Genomic DNA, 18,424 nt, shown 5'->3' on the forward strand with positions numbered 1-18,424 from the left:
GAAACTTATGAAAGCTTTTGTAACAAATAGGTTTGCAAGTGTAACAAACAAATTTTAAAATAGTAAAATAATTATCCTATTAATTTTTCTAATTGTATATATAGAGTATTGATATTAGAAAAAAATTATTTATCATAAATAACTGGTAGGAATAACTAAAAAAATATGCATATCATTTTTCTAACTAATCAGTTTAATATTACTTTATGTATTAAATTGTAATTCATTTTGTAAACAATCTCATCTCGTAAGATACATGGAGTATTTCCTAAATAAAATTTTAATATTATGCTAAAAATACTTAGTTACATTTATCTTCAATATATATTGTAATGAATAAGAAATATAAGAACAACATGGCACTATACTTATAAGGATAACAAACTAAAACAAGTGATAAAAAAATGATTCATCCCAGTCTATAAGTTGACCACTAAAACAATGTACCAAAATTAGTAATTTATACAGGTTTCACAGAATTAATATTTTCCGAATCCATGTTTTTTTACTCTAATGCTTATTGAAAAAGGACAAATAATAATTGAAATGGATTAAATGTGTAACTTCCTAAACTGTCATTACATCGCTCAAATTGAATGCTAAAATTTTAAATTATGATTTAAAAAAAGTGGGAAAAGAAAAAATAAATACAATTTGAAGTAACATTAATTTATTTAACTAAAACATCATAGTAACCTAACTTGATACATTATTAAAAAAGAAACAGAATGCTAAATTTTTAAGAGTAATGAAGTTTATCTTGTAATAGTAGAATTAGCCAGTTTTACATACTCAGTATCTTAAGCTAGTTTTTATATACTCAGTATCTTAAGGAAGCATCTGACAAACAATAATTGAAACTTGTATTTAACTGCAACAACTCTTACCCAAATATAATCAAAATCTTATTGGTTATCAAAAATGTTAAGGTTTTCTTAAAAAAATTAACAAAAAACAAAATAAATAACAATAAAAAATAATTAGAGAGAAAAAGACAAGTATAATAAAAACTAAATATTAGTCCTAGAAGTATAAATTAAGTATATGTTAAAACAAAATGCACCTAATATACATATATATGTTAACAGTAATATAAAATTAATATATATAAATAAAAACAATACAGGAACAAATCATATAGATGATATCACATACATCATAATTTAATAATAATTCTGCAACAGCACAAGCTTTGAGGGTGGGAAGCTTTCTCGACAGAGTGGACACTCTTCCTAAAATAAAAAGTTATGTAAAAATTATTAGAAGGAAAACAAACATTTAGAAATGCAATTCAAAAAAGGAACACACTTTTAAATTGAATGATATTTTCCACACAATTAAACAAAAACTAAGAAGCACAAATAACAAAAATTATTATTATTAATAAAAATAAAGTGAGCAATTTGTCAGAATTTTATGCCAATGCAATGCATTGTGAAAACTGAGTTACATTAAGATTCCAATTTATTTTATTAGATAGATAATGACTACTGTATCTTATTACTATATAGTGACCTAAAAAAATATCCTATTTTTTTATTTTTTTTTGCTCTAATGATCAAATCTATCATCCAAAATATAACTTATGCTCTAATGATTGAATTTTTCATGCACCAAAGCGCTATTCTTAAAAGTTCAAAGATTTTGCTACAAATATAATAATAAATTAGCGCTAACTATGAATTATGTCTTAAGACACAAAAATATACTTTCGTCAAACAGATAAATCTTTTTTTCAACAAACTTAAATTTTTGACAATAAAAATGTAGAAATAACAGCAATCTGGAAGATATTGTCAGAATAGCTTACCCAGGAGAGTAAATGAAATTTTGGGCTTATTTTTATTTAAATTTTTCGCCTATTAATTTCTTTTTTTGCATATTTCTTTTACCCTAAAAATTTTTAGGCAAATTGAACACTTTTTGTCTACAATGATCAAATTTATTAATCCAAAAATAAAAATACGGAAAAATAAATTTTAATAATTTAAGTGCTAATTCCTCCAGCCTTATTTTGATACTGAGGAATTTCAAGGTGTTGAAAAAAGTTGCTTAAGTGGGGAAAGTATGTTTTTGATACTAATTTTAGAACTCGTTTAATAAATTAGTTTGTACTCTAAATTATATCAAGAATTATATCAGAACTTAAAAAATAACATTTAATCTTTATAACTAAGTTGTTATGATAAAAATGAAATAATTTTAAACAGGCTTTTTAATTTCCAACTAACTAATCAGGTTGTTTTGATTACATTTTTTAATATTTAATATTAAATTTTAAATAAAACAAATCTGTGTATTTGGAAGCTAATTTAAGAGAATACAAAATCATAATTTATAATGATAACAATAAAAATCAAGAATTTTTTCTGGTTAGTAAAAAGTAGTACAGTGGTATGTTTTAAACATAAGCCATTATAATATTTAAATTTATTCAAAATAGAATTTTTTTTCAAAATTCAAACATATCTTTATTATTATCCTTAATTATTTTCCAATTCACATAATCATCCTCCCCACCCCCTTTTTTAAACCTGTATTTAAATTATACAAAAAATAAATAAATACTAAACCAATAAACTGAAAATAAATATATCTATGAACAGAGAAGTATAAATAATTTTATGACCAGTAAACACATTAAAATCGTAACAAATTTTCGATAAACCAAATATAAATAACTATCATTCAAAGATATTCTCATTGATATTTTAGACAGAAAAAAATACTAGCACAAGATAACCAATTAAAAATAAATTACTTTGTTCTGCATCCAAGATGTTATGCAAGACCAACAGAATAGATGACCACAGGGGGTAGCTGTACTAGAACTCCTTTTGTCAAAACATAGAAAACATTGGTTTCTCAAACTTATCACTTCACTTGGGTTTCTAAATAATTAGAAAATATCTAATAAATACTTTTAATAAACCTAGATGAAAAGAAAACTCTTATAAGTCTCAACATGATAAACTAAATATTATAAATAGCTTGAAATATCGGTGCAGAACTTTTTTGTAATATGGATTTAAGTTGATGTATTTGTGAATGTGATTTCTTACTTTCATATATAAAATTTTTTGAATTGGTTGAAAGTTTTAAAATTAAAAAATACAGTTGACTCTTTTCTTGAAACTTTAAAAATTAATAAATAAGAAAATAATTTATAATTATCAAAAACTTATATTAGGCAAAATATGTCTTCTCTGTGAGTACTAATAAATATCTGCAAATTTAATAAACTAAAAAAAATAAATAATAATAAGTAAAAGAAATAAAGTTTAGTTATAGATTTTTATTATTTTGAAAATGGCGATAAACGATGCTTAAAATGACAAATGGTTAAATCCTAAACGGGTTTCTATATCATTTAGGTGTAATCAAAAACAAAAGTTTTATTATTAATGATCATACTAATGCACCATATTTTCCAAATTGCTATTTTCAACTTTTCTGTCAAGTTAAAATTTTTATTCTTTAAATGTATAGTAATCTCAATTAAGGTAACATAACCTCTGTTAAATTATATCATCTGTGTTTCGCCATTTGCTGAAGTAATGAAGGTGCACCTAACCACACTTACCTAACTACAAACTGGTGTACCTAACAACACCAAACCACATTTAGTTTTTTAATAAATTTTACTGTTTTTGATTTTAAATATTATTAGTCATTTTCAATTTTATCATCAAGTATTACTTTCGTTAATTTCAATCATACTTTTGCTAATCAATAATCTACGCTATAGTATTTAATACAATAAAATATTTTTCCTATCTATCCATATTTAATTTTAAGCTAGATTACATATGATTTGCAGTTTGATTTTTTTTCTTTTTTTGATTTCAGTAACATATAATTAAAAATAATCTTAGGACGACAGAATGAATTCTATAATGAGGCACAAAAAATTTCTGTTACAGCTGAACTTTATCACATAAGCCAAATAATAATAATATTTGAATCATACAAATAATAATTAATCTAAAATACAAAAATTTACTTTAAAAAATTTACTATTAATGTATTTTTTACTACTATTTCTAATCAATTTGCAGTTTCCTATGAATTTTATGATTATATAAACCTATTCAATATAACTGCCTCTCAAACTGAAAATAAAAGAATTTTTAAAATATTATTATTTATACATAATCATTTTTTATTGCATACAAAACTATTTTACAACAAAAATGTTTAAGTTACACAATATTTAAAAAACTTACCACATACAAAACATAAACATATAATCTACAATTACTTTAATACTAATAACGAATACAACTGGTCTTTAAAATTGCAACAATAAAAGCTAACAAAAATAAGGGTGTAAACACAATCACAAGTACAAATAACAAATTATATAAACAAAATATGCATACTGTTTTTCTTCCTTGTCTTTACAAGTAGCTGTATTTTTAATTTTCGCAGAGTATGCAGATATTACTAAACTGAGACAAAGTTGAGAAGCAGCTATCCAAGCTAAAAATTTATAAGAAGTTTGATAAGCTGGATTAGTCAGCCAACGACGTATAACAACCTAACATAAAGAAAACAAACAATTGAAAAATCTTCAAATACATATTATGGTAAAAGAAAGAAACTATCATAACAATTTTAATAAAAAATAATTAAAATTTTATCTTTAAATGAAACAAAAAGAGATCAATTTAATAGCACATTATCTAATTCTATTGATAAATTCTCTTCAAAAGTCAAATAAGTCCAATGATAGCACAAAATCTAATTTTAATGCATTGAGATAGTTACAAAACATATATATTTAATTTGTTTTTTATTCAATTTATCCAGGCTGTAGAGCCAAAATGTTAAGTATAATTTTAATTTATTATTGGATTTTGAACTTTTTGTTCATATGTTTTTATAATGTTTAAAACTTCTAAAGAAATATTCTTATAATATTATTACTGTCTATACCTTAAGTTTCAAGTTCTGCTTTATATGCAAGAACCAGTGTAATTTTGTTTTTTAAGAATCTAACCTTATATGTAAAAGAGTTATGAATAATATAATACATTTCTTGCAAAATATAATGCACAACAAAAAATTTTATTATTAAAAAAATGTCTACAACAAAGCTTTTGGTAATGACTATAAAATATAGCAGTAGTTACAAAAAGTAGTACAATGTTCCTCAATGCAATTTTTACTTATGCATTCAAACATGTTTTTTGTGAGCCTTAATATAATAAGATTCCGCTTGAAAAAAAGGAAATATGATTTTATGTTTACAAAAAACCTTTAACAATATTTTGTTATTACAAGCGTAACATGAATTTAATGAAAACTTTAAAACTAGTAATTAAAAATTATTTCAACAAAGCTGTCAAAAAACTTCGATGGATTGTGGAAGTTATATTCATTGGTCTAAGGAAGTGGTTCCTAAATGATATTCTATGAACCCCTAGGGTAGCATGGAAAGGTCACAGCGGTTCTAGGAGTCGGGACTTTGTTTTTAACCAGTAAAGATTTTTGAAACCTGCAATAAGTTTCTATCCAACCAAAAATCTATTATTTATTTAATATTAAAATTATATTTAAGAAATTATTTGTATAAAATTATACTTAAAAAAAGCAAATTTTCACAAATATATATTTTTCCAATAACAATATATTGAATATATTTTTTTAAAATAAATATGAACTTGAATTTCGAGAAGAGATTCTCAAACTATGCTCGAAATATTTTTTCGATTCTCTGCAAAAAGGAAGAACAAAACGTAAAAGTTTAAAATTTATATAAAAAAAACATGAAACATATTATATGAAACATAAAATATTTCTTTTTTAAGAATATTTTAAGAACATTTGAATATTATGATCTATTTTGCTCTCAGTGTGTATGAAAAAATCAAATATCAATTTTTTTTACATCATCAATCAAATGAAAGATTTACTGCAAAAAAAAAAAAAAAAGAAAAAAAGAATGTATGACTTTTATGTGTGAGTTTCTTGTACGTTATTCAAATAAATATATAAATTATAACCACAGGCAACACTACCCAAATGTCAACCAAATACAATCTCACTAAACAAACCAAGGCAATTGCATTCTATTAAATTTTAATGTAACAAAACCATGTAAAAGTTTGTAACAATTATAAGTGTCAAAATAATAAATTGTAGATATGCAATAGTTGCTTTATTTTAATCCCCCCCCCCGTCATATTTGCTTAGCTGCCCACAATGGGAAATTATTCTAAAAATAAATTTTTTTAAGCAGTTAAATTTGATGTCCTGCAATCTCAAATGATGAAACGACCTGGCATCGCAAATTCAATTTTGTCATTCATTTTTCTAAATACATTAAAAGTTGTCAGTTAAAATTTTATATTTTGTGTTGATTTTCTAACTTCCAAAATGTGAATATCTAAAGTTTGAGAACCTCAAGTATATAACCACAAGATTGTAAAAACTAGAAAAAGCATAAATGTACATACATATTTTATACCAGTCAGTCTCTTGGAAAAGTCATAGTAGGACCCAGTAAAATAAAAGGCAATCAGGTGAATCCGCTGCATAATAGCGATGGCCTTGAATATAGTAGGTAAGTGAGCAATAAATGCAGCAATGATGGGATCATTATCTGCAGAGGGTGAAGGAGTAATGATTGCCAGTTTATTCTCTAAATAGGTTTGGTATCTAAGTAAGAAGTAGTGACCAAATGTTTTAATTATAATGTCTTTCAACCTAATCTGAAAAAGTAAAACATTTTATTTTTCACCAATTGAAAGGGAACATAAAAATGTAAATACAAATATTTTAACAAAACTAATGCTACATGTTATGATATAATTTCAAAAATAATTTTAAAGCATTAACTAAATAAGAGTAAGATATTTTAATTCATTCAGAAAAAAAAACTGAAAAATGTACTTTTTTAACCAATAATTTTTGTTAAGAAAATATTAATTAAATTTTACATGATAAAAATCTAAATTTTAACAAAAGAAATGCATTCATTTAACCACTAAATTATATATGAAAACGCTTTATTGAATTTAAAATTTTACATTTAGAATAGTATTTGTTGATGATGTTTCTTAAAAATGATGCTTTCTGCAATGTTGTTGCATAAATTAGTTCAGATTCGATTCAGCTATTGAAATATAAACCAACAGCCAATGAGAAGGGTTAGTATGCAGTTTTTTTTAATTTTCAGTTTCATGTTTAGGTCTATATTTTGATCACAAATGAGCACATTTCATCATAATTGTGACATTACACATTATTTTCGGTATTGCAATTTTTCTTTTAAATTTGATAATTTCTACTCTTGTACTGAAATGTAGATTCATTTTTCGAAATTAAATAGAAATGAATTATTGAGCCTAAATAATATTGTAATTTACAATAGCTAATGTGTCCTAAATTTACTTCTCAAGTATGAAATAATAAATATTTGAAAAAATGCTTATTTTAATCAATGGTTGTTAGTAATAATTATGGATATACTAGCTTTACACTTATATAATCTTTGTAGATGATTTCTCATCAAACTTCAATATAGAAACCTTTAATAATTTATTATAGTATGTCTCTATGCATAAGTTGATCAACTAGGTCTATTATTATTCCTACAAACATCATGTGTCAAATAATACTATAGGATTGAAATGTTATTGTAAAATATTTCATAAAGCATAGAATTGTAAATTCTTTGGACAGGGTTGAAGACGATATTTTGTGGGACTCAGTAAATGAGGATATAGTAGAAACCACTGAAGAGTGGGATCGGCATGACAACACTGCTAACTTTAATGAGTGTGACACAAATAATGTTCTGGAATCTTTAAATTTGTAGTTTCATGGTACGTTTTAAAAGTTTTCATTGAGTAATATTTTTTGAAATGATCTTGAATAAATTAGAGTAACTTTAATTATTCTAAATTTTTTCTAAACATAAATTAAATTATTGTACATAATTTAAATAATTACATTGAATATAATCATGCTTTGAATAACTATACACTGTATATAACTTTACAATATTAACATTATTTATTCTTAATTTTTTCTGAATGTCATTTAAATTAATGTTTCTAAAAAGACCTCTACATAAAATAAATATAATGTGAGAAAATGTAAAATTAATTGTACATAACATATTAAAAATAGTTTTTCAAATGGGTAATTTGTTAAGGTATATTGATTCAGAGTTATAATATCTATGCTATTGTTTATAAAGCATCTATATTTCATGATCAACGAATGTCCGACTTTATTACCGGTGTATAAGTTTAATTCCAGTTTTTCGAAAAATTTTGGCGGTATGAAAAATTGAGTTATATGCCAGGATATATGGTAGTTTATTGTCTCTTTTTTAAATATTCAGGGCCATAAATTAATTTTCTAAAATGAACTATAAAACTAAATATAATTTTTAATTGTTTAAAAAAATTTACCAAAAAAGAAATTTAAAATTCATTAAAAATGATTCTGAGTACTAAGAACATTTCTGACAATAAAAAATATCACTAATAAAGCTGTTCGTAAAAATATTTTAAATAAAATGCAGTCATTTCATATTTAAAGGATTTTTATAAGATTTATTATTTATTTTACAAATTCCAGTCTATTGGCTATCATGCCACTTGACTACGGACTCTCCAATACTTTTTCACAGTACATATCAAGTGGCACATTCATGTCATGCAGTCATGTTTTGTTCAGTATCACATAAATTACACTGAGGTGAGTCAACCATGTTAAAACAATGCAAATAGGCCTGAAGACAGTTATGGGCAATCAAAAGTCTAAATTTCGCCACCGCAGAAGCACAAGGTGAGTCCAGAACATGGATCTCTTTACAGAGGAAGCTAAAGTTCTTCTCCTTGAAGGAAATTTAGGCTGCAGCGTGAAACAATTGTTTGAATATTCTCGTAATCTGTAATTTCGCAGAGTGAAATGACAATGGTCTTTTTTTCTTTTGAAGGATACCAATACCCATTTTAGCAAGAAAATCTGCATTTTTGCTTCCCTGTAGCTTACAGTGTGAGGGGACCCACTGGAAAACAATTCTATGTTTTGTGCGGATTGTAAAAGAGGATTTTTATCAGATCACACGAATTACCTTATATTGCAAAAGCAAACGGAATTACAATTTTTAAATAAAATATTCTTATCCCTTTTACTTTATTTAATTAAAAAAAATTGCAGCATATAAAATCTATAGTTTTCAATTTGTATAAGATGCAAAACAATTAGTGGTAGAATTATAAAAATAAAACAAAATTTGCATTGAAATATATTATTTAAAAAATGAAACTTTAAATAAAAATTGTATCATACCCATTTTGATGGTATTGATGTCAAAGATTTGTCAACTTGTATGATATTTGAATATTCTTCTCCAAGTGTTTGTAATCCTGGAAAAATTTAAATATTCAAAATGTATTTTTGCATGCTCACGGATATTTATAAAGACAAACAAAAAGATTACAAAAGAACATTTGGTTTTATTAATAAGTATAAAAAATAGTAAAAATAAAAACTTAAAAAGGATTATATATCATAATCTGAAAAGTAAATAATCTCTAAAAATGTATCTTACTTGGCCTTTCTCTTAAAATTTTTTGATTTTTATATGACATGTGCCCAAGAAAATCTCACTGATATTAGGCTCATTCAAATTTATATAAACTAACAGCTTTAGTCTATGAGTAAAAAGAAGTCTTTGTACTTTATATATAAAATAATTTTAAGATATCATACAAAGTTAGGGCTTAAAATTAATAAATATCTGTTAGCTTTGGACCACTAAAATTTGAGTTGTGTCACCATAAAATGATTACCAGCAGTCTCTCAGATTAGCAATTCATGTAAAGGGTAGAATGTTGTTTTATATTTCCAGTTTCAATCTATGTTTTTGTCACAAAATAGCACATTTTATCATAGTTGTGAACATTACATATTCATTCTATTGTAATTGTTCATTCAATTTCATTCGCATTCAAATTAAATTTCTTTTTAACAAAAACTCTACTAGAGTAATTTGCAAACAGACCAGTGAAAATGTGTGCAGACAATTAATATAGGGATCAAGAAAATCATTCTCTTAACATCGAGAATTTCTGTTAAGATTGATATTCAACGGTTGGGAACTGAGAAGCCTAAAGGTCCCTCAATCCAATCGCTAATAACTAGAAATTGAAAGTAAATAAATTATTCCCAACGGACAGGTAGGAGCATGGGAAGAGATCCATGGTTGACGATTTATCGAAAGATAACATAGCCAAAAATGAAGCCAACCAGTAATTAATTTTGAATCAATATTATATTTGAAAATAATTTGGCAAAAGGGAATCACCAAAAAGACTGTGAGAATTAGTATAATAATGTAACTGAAACATTTTTGTGGTAAGAAATAAAGAGATATAAATAGATTTTTGTTTTCGATTTAGTCACGACAGTGAAATAATGAGTCTTACATAAGTATTGTATTGGAATAGAAAGTTAGCTGTTACATTGATTGTTAAGAAAAGTATAAAATATTTTACATTCGCTTTTTATAAAATGTAATAAAAATTAAATAATTGGTTTAATTTAATTATAATTCGGTTAAGAATGATTAAAAAAATAAGTTTAAGAAATTAAAGAAATTTTTAAGGCTAGGAAATATGTAATGCCTATTGTGGCATGACAGCTAATATGTCAGTTAAAGTTGTCTATGAGCTTGGGAACATAGAGCTTTCCAAAAGTAAGCCAAAGCTCATCTCTGTGCTTCCTCCCCATGCTAAATAGTAAATAATTTTTTTTTTTTGAAAAACATTATTTAAACTCAGACTTTTACTTCACAAACTCGCAAATGAACTGTCAAATTTTTTTAATTGATAGTAATTCATATTACAATCTGAGTAAAAACTTTAAGGCCAGAGAAAAAAATTTAAGAAAATGAAAATAAAATTAAAAGGAATTTAAATGTTATTACATTATTAATTTTTAAAGTACATTGTTAAGAAATAACTCAACAAACTGCATTTGCAATTATCAGAAAAAAAATGGTATTAGCAAAATAAGTATTTCAACCTGAGTAAAAACTTAAAAGCTAACATAAAAAAAATAATAAAAAATATTTAGAAAGATGAGTAAGAGCCATTTTTCTGATTTACTTCAAACCAGGGTTGGAGTTTTTGCCGGTAAAAAGGTTTTTTTTGCCAGGACAGTGGCAAAAGACTTGGTAAAAACCGACAAAAACTGGTAAAAACCGGCAAAAACCAAATTATCTAAATTGCTGATTAAATATTATTACAAAATACTTGAAACAAATTTAAATCAATCATAAGGAATAATAATTTTGATACATTACATGAAAAAATTATTTTTAACATATTAATAATTGGTTTAACTCGAAGTTAACCAATTTAACCAGTTTAACAAAGGCAATAATTTTTAAAACATTGAAAGTTTTTGACCTCTTTTCATTTTAGAATCTTTAAATAAATGCTTTTTTACAAATAAATAAATATTATTATTTGTATAATATTATTATTATTATATTATAAAAAATTATTATTTGTACAATAATTAACTACACATCTTGATAGATATTTTATGCTTTAAATTATAGTTATATTAATTTAAAATAAGTTCATTTCACTGGAAAAAAGTGAATAATCGCAAATTTTCCAATCAATAATGTTTTAAACTACTAAAATGATATATTATTACATTATAATTTAATTATGGAATAATAACTTTGTTAATTTTTTTGTAATTATTTATATTTCAATTTTAGGAATAATTTTGTACCAAAAATGTGTTTTTGTCCTCTCATCTTGGAAAATATAGGTTTTTGCCACTTTTTGCCAATTTGCTTGGCAAAAACCTGTTTTTGCCAGGACGGTTTTTACCGGTATTTACCATGGTTTTTTCCACCTGCGGCAAAATCTTGCCAACCCTGCTTCAAACATTTTAATTTTCATAGATGGACCTAGTTTTGGACAAAGTTCAGGGTCTGTTTCATACCATTGATCTTCAGTAGCAGATTTTGAATCTATTGAGTGAAGATCTGGAAACTTACCTAGCCATTTTCAAGTTTCAACATTGTTGGTTTGAAACCAATTTCTTGTACTGTTAATTTAATAAATTGTTGTCTGTTGTCTTGCTGATTGATTCAGTTTTGCCAAGCAAGAAATTCTGCTTTAGGTAAAAGTTGACTTGCTACTACATTTTGGTGAACTCCTGATTTCATGTTGCTGAAAACAAATGCAATTGAACTCACACCATTTACAAATTATTAAAAATTACTGGTGGCCACAAAGTTTTAAGTCAGACTGCAATAGTATTTTTACCCATACACCTTTTTTCTCATAATTACAAACCCTGCTTGTTGCTTTGTTTCTTAACAACATACTTTAAGAATTCATATTGAAAGAAAAGAAATTTAAATATTATTGTATTTTTTTAGTTTCTTTTTAAGTGTTTTCACTGGCCTTAGTTTTAAGTTAAGATTGTAAATGATTTTCTTAATATATTTGTATGAATTTCATAATTTATATTAAGGGTTATATTTTGATTTTACAACAATGATTTAAAAAAAAAATATTTACCAGATAAAGTAGTTAAACTAAAAAATAAAAAGTCTGAGCAAGTGTTACTAAGATCCTTCCATTTCATCCAAAAAGGAATACCTGAAAATAAAAAGGAAACCTTTTAAAACATATAAAATACCACAAGAAATATGCATTATTTTTTCTCTATGGAAAAATATAAATAGATAATCACGAAGAAACTTGTTGTAATTAGTTATAAAAGAGTTGTGAAAAAAATTTAAAATGCATTTCCAATATATATTGTTAAAATTTATAAAATACTGCAAAAGATATGCATTATTTTTTTTTCTCAGTGGAAAAAAACCCCAGAAACTTTATGATTATTGCTATCTCTCTCAAAGCCCTTTTTTGAGCTAATTAATAATTTCTATTGTATTAATTTTATACCTAATTATATTTGGCTTTATACATTTTCACAATAACAACATTACCACAACAATTATGAGAAGTGCATTTATAAATTTAAAAATGTAATATTTGTTAATTTCAAATAAAACCCAGAACTAGCTGTCGTTTATATATATGATAATTGATGAGAAACTTCTGTGTAAATTTACAACATAATCTTCTAAGAAATGATAAATAATTATTCTTTAACAGTTGAATGAAGCATGTCTTGAATTATTTTAGTTTCAGAGATTTTAAAACAAAATAGTTAATACAATTATTTCTATAAAACAAGTAAATATTATATTGAAAAGTTATAAATATCTGTATGGATTAATCTGCCCATAGTAATATAATAATACCCTTTAAAAAATATGAAAATTTCAGTCACTTTGCAATTTAACTAAATGCAAAGAGAAAACTAATATATTCTTTAAATATCATATGAAAGATTATAATAAAATACTTCAAAATTTCAAATAAAGAATAATTATAGATCTTTTTATAATTCTGACAATTAAAACATTTCCTGCTTAAACCTTATTGAATAATAAGGAATTGTAGCTTTTTTTGCACTAGTTAAGATTCAACCAAGGACTTTTGGGTTTATAACCTTTAATAATATAACCCACCATGGAAAAGAGTGTTTGTGCAACCATGGCAAAAGTGACTTGTTGTTGACCATGAGCTTATTATGAACTTCAGAAATCACTTGGCCCTTAGTAAAATCACATATTAAGGGCAGTTTGATTTATCATGTTGATAATAGATCCAGGTGATTTGTTTGTCATGTTTTAACTAACCATGGACCAGGCCCGTCGCTAACCGATTCGAGAGAGAGGGAGGGGGGTGTTGAAGTTTATTTTGCCAACCGTCATATATATATATATATATATATATACACACATAATTTGCATATGGTTAAAGCTTGATAATCAAAGGTAAAACAAAACAGATAAAAGAGTTCAAATGCGCCACACAACTTGAGCTTCCAAAGTTTATTTTGAAATCATTTCGACTAGTTATAAACATAATGCTATTCATTGAAATAATTTTTACAGCACTTAAAAATGCAACTCCATAGGTGAAAAATGTGGTATTATTGACCAGTAATTATTTAAAATAATACAAAGAAAATTTAGTTTTTACATTTCTATTAATTTTAATTATTAAAATGGTTACAAAATATTAAAGAAAAAAACTATTTTTAAATAAACTGAAACTTATTCAATTAAAATAAGTTTTCAGTAATAGTAATCAGTAATTATTTGTGGAAATAATTTTAAAGAATAAAGTTGTAAATTTAAATGTTTTTCAATGCAACTTTAAGCTACTTTTTACTCTATATTTAAATATTTTTTGAAAAATCACTCAGTAATTAAAATTTATCTTTCGTTTCATCTGAACGTTGTTACCATAAGCTAATTAGAGCAACTGTTTGAAGATAAGTAAGTAATTATCAACAAATACAGTCTTCTATAAGATATTGATTCAAAACAAAATTCATTCAAAAGTAAATTGTCCTTTCATTTGTTAAAAAATAAGAAAAATAATGTAGAAAAACATTGAAAATATTTGCCATTTAAATTATAAATGAAGAAATTCACATAAAAATGATAAAAAATTAAGATATTAGTAAAATTACGTTATATTATATTAGCTACATAAATTTACTTTGACGTTGTTTTAAAAGAGAAAAATATTCTGCCAACTTATCAAGCTTAATATTGTCAACAATATCTTTTCTGCTTTGAGTGAAAGCAGTGAATTTAAGCGTTCAGTGGTCATTCTTGTTCGAAGATAGTTTTTAATCAATTTCATCTTGCTGAAAATTCCTTCATTTGTCGCAACTGTCATTGGTGCAGCTAACGCTAATAGAGTTAACTATAAAAACTTATGAAAGCATTTATCCTAAAATGATTATTCTGCATTTTTAATACAAAACTGTGAATTGAATTTTTACATAATTACAAAATTATTAAGCTTTTTTTACTAATAATTAACTTAAACAAATGAAAAATTGTTAACTTTAGTCAAAAAGATAATATAAAAACATTAAATACATAAGAAATACAACAAAATAGCTAAAAAGAATTATTTATCAAAAAAAATTGAAACTTTTCTATTTTTAATCACCTTACATTTTCAATAAAATAAGGATTAGTACATTTTTGTTCATAATGGATTGCAGTTTGGACACGGAAAAAGAATTCCAATTTTCGGAATTTAAATGTGATCTTCTTCTATCCCTAGCTCCTACTAATGAATATAAATAACATGACATTCTTAATTGCTCTTTTTTCTTTCTTTTAATCATTTTACTGCACAAAAGAGATTAAAAAATAATTTAATCTGCTTTATGAAAATAAATTTTTACCCATATATATATATATATATTTAAAAAAAAAATTCTTTTTTGAGAAAGTTTTTTTACCTAAATTTTTAAGCAATAATTGAGAAAATAATTTAATTGGAAAATAATAACACATTTTATCATAGACAATAAGACTGCAAATAATATCAATGCGAATCAACAATATAAATCATATCAATTGTAATTTTTTTTATATGTATTCATAAAAAAAAAATTACACTTACATTCAAAACTTAAGAAGCTGCGGTAGATTGGATGATCGTTGGCTCATGAGCGGATTTTCTATTTCATTCAATAATAATATGGATTTATAAAATACGCTTTGAGTAGCTAAGTACCCGTACTAGAAAGTTAAAGACAGGTCAGTGAAGTAATTGGTACCACAGCTGCATGTGCATTGAGCCCCTTCCTTCCCCTTCTTAACGACGTGGATAAAGATACTGTCTTTATTCTTAGAAAGAGTAAGAGAAAACAGGAGAAAATATAGCTTAGGGCATTTCTAGCTAACCACTTTTAAAACACCCTCGATTTTTCAAGTTGACAGAAATATCCGGGGTTTTGTCTGCTGTTTCACAAGATCGGAGTCGCAGCACCACCCTTTTTTTGCTCCTCTTCAAAGTGTCGGTAACGGCTTGATCAAACATAATTGCCACTTTTCCGTGAATACTCGGAATCGAAGAATTCCTCTGTTTTCACCCTATTTTTATTGAAATAATGAATCCAAAATTACAACATTTAATACTTTGAACTCGGCAACCATCCACAAATTGTGTGAAATGATTGAAGTGTCGATTCGATTCAGTGTAACTCAATTTAATGTTTCAAAATTCGTAGGATTCTCGAAAAAGAATATTAAAAGCAAAATATAGTATTTTATTTTCAAAACAGAAATTTTTATAAAGGTGAATTGAGGATCACATATATGTTTACTATTTTCCATAGAGAATATCAAATTTTGTTGAGATGATTAATTGTTCTAAAGATATGAATTGGTCCCACAACAATTTATATTAGGTTAAAAATTTTTTAACTCAAATAATAATCCAATCATCATAGAATTTTAAAAGTTATGAACTGAAGGGTAGTTAACAAATTAAATGCTTTTTTTTTCATTTCTTTTTTTAATGTTTAAAGTCCTTTGGAGTTAATAAAATTCTTCATAGTAGAAAAATAGCTTTTACTAACTGAAAATATAAATTATTTAATAATTTGTGTTGTTTAAACAGAATTTAACAATTTAAATAAGATATTTTGAATAATAAAGGTACTCTTATTTGCAATTTTAACCCAATATTTTGAAGGTAAAAGAAAAAAAAATAGGTTGCATCACCGGCACGATTATTTCATTTAAAATTTATTAACTCTTTAAAAAAGACTCATGTAAGTTCATTACTTCCTTTAAAAAAATTACTTAAACCTCTAATAAAAAGTTAATATAATTCAGATAATTAATATCTGAATTTTATGATACACTATTAGCTAACTAAAAATTAAGGTCAAAGAAATTTTCTTAAATTTTAAGAATGTGTCGTTGAAACAATAATAAAAGAGAAATGGTTTTCGAGAGTTTGACTTGTAATATCGGTCATCTTGCTTTGAATTATCATAAATTGTTACCCTGGGAGGAGAAAAAAAACTAAATTTAAAAACACAATTCATAACAAGATTTGCCGAGTCGGGTCTGGGATCCCGAAATGGACGAAACTCAGATAGCATTGAAAACCGTTTAAATCTCATCATCAATGAAATATCCGATAATAAAAGAATTTCGGCAAAGTCGGGATTTTGGCTTGTTTTATCCGTCATCTTGCTTTGAATTATCATAAATGGTTACTCTTGGAGGAGAAAAAAAAACTAAATTTAAAAACACAATTCATAACAAGATTCGCCGAGTCGTGTCTGGGATTTCGAAATGGACGAAACTCAGATAACATTGAAATCCGTTTAAATCTCATCACCAATGAAAAATCCAAGAAAGAAAGAAAGAATTTCCGAGAACAAAGAAAGAATTTCGGCAAAGTCGGGATTTTGACTTGAAAAAAAAAAACCTCGGGGTGGGTGAGACACACCCCTCTCACTCCCCGTTGAGGACAGGCCTGCCATGGACAATGTAATATAGTGTTGCCATCAATTGAGGTGTGAGAAAGTCGCATGTTTACTGTCTATGGTTACCTATGTGGAGGTGTGCAAACTAATTGCTCTTGACATCAACTAAGATCAAACCATGGACCTTTGATTCTATAGCAATATGCTCTAGTCACCATGGGAAGGAGTACACAGCCAAAGGAAGGGGGAAAAAGATAAAAACAAACTCGAAAGAGTTTTGATTTTAATGAAACATTACTAGAATAACTACTCTAACAGACAACAATTTTCTAAAATCATTGAATGAAGACTTAATCTTAGAAAACTTAAATAACCCATTTTTTTTTAGCTCCTATCATGTAATACAAACGTTTCCTTTTTCACAGTGCTTACTCTTCAATTTAAATACTTTCGACACTGAACTTTATATTATCACTAATTCTTTGGATATTTTAAAATAGTTGTATGTTTTAATTTTCTAAAAAATTGAACAAATATCAAAAGGATAATTTTGTTACTAAAACTCTATATGAACCTTTTCACCATTATACATATGCATGGATAATAGTGAACAAATCTATAACGAAAATATATAATCAATAAACAAAAGAATTAAATGCAATATTTAAGAAACCTAAGCATCTCTGTGTTATGTCTGAGATTATATGTCTCATATAACGTAAAGATTCTTCATCTTTTTGAGCAGATCTTAAAATTTCTGCAGTTCCAGCAGCTTGATGTTTACTCATAGTTGAAGATGAGTAGTCACTGTAATTTTATAAAAATATAAATAAATTTGTAAAATAAAAAGTTACACAAGCTCTTCAACAAATTTCTAGTTCGATTGTTTACAAACAAGTATTATCGGAATCGAAACAAGTTTGATCGATTAATTTATATCGATAAAAATATTTTTATTTTAACTCAAATAAAATAGTTATTTTGATAAACTTTTATCATCAATAAATTTCTGAACAAGTGAGAAAAAATTTCTATTATATAT

The 18,424-nt window shown here is 25.4% G+C and overlaps 1 protein-coding gene across 1 annotated transcript; it reads right to left on the minus strand.

Moving 5' to 3' along the window:
- Positions 1–653: 653 nt before the first annotated feature.
- On the minus strand, positions 654–18,289 carry LOC107456446 (peroxisome biogenesis factor 10). Its single transcript, XM_016074308.4, has 7 exons — positions 18,056–18,289; positions 12,573–12,653; positions 9,313–9,389; positions 6,462–6,716; positions 4,383–4,540; positions 2,762–2,891; positions 654–1,232 (listed from the first exon to the last, which is right to left on the minus strand). The coding sequence occupies exons 1-7, from the start codon at positions 18,168–18,170 to the stop codon at positions 1,164–1,166; spliced, it is 885 nt and encodes a 294-aa protein (XP_015929794.1). The 5' UTR covers positions 18,171–18,289; the 3' UTR covers positions 654–1,163.
- Positions 18,290–18,424: the final 135 nt, after the last annotated feature.

Source organism: Parasteatoda tepidariorum, chromosome 6, assembly GCF_043381705.1.
Source record: "Parasteatoda tepidariorum isolate YZ-2023 chromosome 6, CAS_Ptep_4.0, whole genome shotgun sequence".
NCBI lineage: Eukaryota > Metazoa > Arthropoda > Arachnida > Araneae > Theridiidae > Parasteatoda > Parasteatoda tepidariorum.

Bases quoted from the DNA above. Each gene is read 5' to 3' on its own strand.
- LOC107456446 (XM_016074308.4), bottom strand. From the start codon at position 18,170: ATGAGTAAACATCAAGCTGCTGGAACTGCAGAAATTTTAAGATCTGCT. The intron at 9,390-12,572 runs GTAAATATTTTT...AAATTTTTCCAG, and splicing joins TAGTTTAACTACTTTATCTG to GATTACAAACACTTGGAGAA. The intron at 1,233-2,761 runs GTAATTTATTTT...TTTTTATTTTAG, and splicing joins CATCTTGGATGCAGAACAAA to GAAGAGTGTCCACTCTGTCG.